The sequence below is a fragment of the Juglans regia genome, chromosome 11 (assembly GCF_001411555.2).
Source record: "Juglans regia cultivar Chandler chromosome 11, Walnut 2.0, whole genome shotgun sequence".
NCBI classification, from domain to species: domain Eukaryota; kingdom Viridiplantae; phylum Streptophyta; class Magnoliopsida; order Fagales; family Juglandaceae; genus Juglans; species Juglans regia.
In genome coordinates, this window is record NC_049911.1 from 4,044,271 (window position 1) to 4,046,655 (window position 2,385).

General features: G+C 37.7%; 1 protein-coding gene across 1 annotated transcript; it reads left to right on the forward strand.

Annotated features, from left to right (window-relative positions):
- The first annotated feature begins 398 nt into the window (after nt 1-398).
- Nucleotides 399-2,097, forward strand: LOC109013461 (F-box/kelch-repeat protein At3g06240-like). The gene has a single exon (XM_018995547.2). It carries the CDS (start codon nt 634-636, stop codon nt 1,750-1,752), a length of 1,119 nt encoding a protein of 372 aa, XP_018851092.1. The 5' UTR covers nt 399-633; the 3' UTR covers nt 1,753-2,097.
- The last annotated feature ends 288 nt before the right edge of the window (nt 2,098-2,385 follow it).

Sequence of the window (2,385 nt, forward strand, 5' to 3'; positions counted from 1 at the left end):
CTCGATTCCTTTTAAATAACAATTTCGTTTCTTCAAGTCATTGATAAAATATATTTTTTTATTTTTTAAATTAATTTAAATTTAGATTTAACATATAAATTTGAATTAATTTAAAATAAAAAATAATTAAATGATATTGTATATAAAAAAATATTGTAAATATTAATAGATATGATGATATTTTTAATTGTTAGAAAAATATTTGAAATGAATAAAAAATATTAAAAATATTATATTTAAATAATATAAAAAATATATAAATTAATTAATGTATAATATATTATAAAATTTAATATATAAAATAAAAATATATATATTTTAATAATATATTTTAAAAAATAAGATAAAAAATTCATTAAGAGCTCTCAGTACTCACTACTCGGTAGGCACTGGTCTGAACTGACAACACGCTCCCCTCTATCATTCTGTCATCTCACCGCGGCCACCGTCTCCCGTGTATAGGAATCCCTGTAGAATGAGTACTGCGTACACTACTCTCTCTATATATCTTTAACAGCTAGATGATAGTCGCACCACCGCAGCAATTGTTATCTCTGCACTCACTTTCTGGTTACCATTCCGGTCACCGTTTCCAAAGCATTGTTGGGTCACCTGAAACTTGAAATAAAAGCGATGTCTACGAAGTATAAACGATTATGTCATCGAGACTTTCCACTACATCTACCCGAAAACGTCGTCGTAGAAATCCTCTTGCGGTTGCCGGTCAAATCTTTGGTACGATTCAGGTGTGTATCTAAACGTTGGAACTCCCTAATCTCGGATCCCCGATTCGCGAAATCGCAGTTCATGCGAGCGTCTGAGCGCTCACAAAGACTTCTCATATCATCCCGTTCAAAAATTCGATCCCTAGACTGTGAGGCGCCATTTGAGGACAGTTCCACTCCCAGTGTACTCGCCGTCCCTTTCCAGAAACGGGGTCGTTATGTTAGCATCATTGGGTCTTGCAATGGTCTGGTTTGTGTGGCTCTATATAGCCATAGGGATTTCTATATTTGGAATCCTTCAACGGGAAATTACAGGAAACTGCCCGATCCTGGTATTTCACTCCGTGCGCGCAAGTACAGGCATGGCTTTGGATATGATCCATCCACTGATGACTACAAGCTTCTCGTGGCCAATTTCCGGATGCATCCTTCTCGGGAAAGTGAAGCCAAGGTTTTCTCTTTTAAAAGAAATTCGTGGAAGAGGATTCTTCGAGGCCTCGACGATACAGGTATGGCGGACGATTCAGCAGGGATCCTTTGCAATGGGTCTCTGCATTGGCATCTTCTAGCGTGCCGCGAGCCACTTTCTGGTCAGAAAATAGGTGGGTTTGATTTAGCCGAGGAGAAATTCCACGAAATGCCGATGCCCTCCGGGGATTATGGACCACGCGGGTATGTATGCATTGAAACTTTGAGCAATCTTGGAGAGCGCCTTTGTTTTATTGTTTCTATGAGTACCCATATGGAGATATGGGGAATGATGGAATATGGAGTCATAGAATCGTGGGCACCAATGCATAGAGTTGATTATTTTCGGGAAGAACTGGCCGGAAAAGATCTAAACCCGCTTTGCCTTTCCAGAGGCGGTCAGCTTGTGGCAATGAAACATGGAATTGATTTGATGAGAAGTAATCCCGATGGAGAGATTCTTGAATATGTTGAGGACTTCAGTGACTGTGACTCGCGTGTTTGTTATGCAACTGTGTTTGTTGAGAGTCTTCTTTCACCTTATCTGTGTTTGAATTGATCCTTTTTTTTCCTTCTTCTTCTCTCTTTTCTTTTTTTCAGTTCTTTTGCTACTCATCAATGAAATGCAGAACAGTGACGCTTATAATTCTCAAAGATGACATGTATGGAAGATCGTAGTTTTTGCATTGCATCCTGCGCGACTTGGATTGGACTGTTCCAATGCTCTTTTGTGACCTTGTAGAATTGGGGCAAATTTCTTTTGAAACAGGATGTTGTGATCATGCACTATTATGCAGAATCTGTTTGTTTCTTAATTGAAATGAATGTACTTCGGTTCATTGTATTTCCAGACTGGGTGGCTCTGCATTTTTTCTCGTTGTTAATTACAAGAGTTTTGGCTTTTTTGGCAGAATGGATGTTAATGATATTCCTGAGTTTAGTTCTAGACATTAGACAAGCAATTTTTCCTCATGGAGAGACAATAATTTAGGCTGGATTGCTTTTTGATATAATATTCTTGTTTTGTTTTTCTGCGGAGATTAGATGTTCTGCTATTTCTGACATCAAATGTGACTTCGGTGTCTATAGATGTTACGAAATGAGCCAAGAAATTCATTTGAAAAAGTAATGAACAAAAAAGTGCACGTGTGTTTCAATCCACCTCAGTCATTTGTTTTATTCTCGTGTAGTT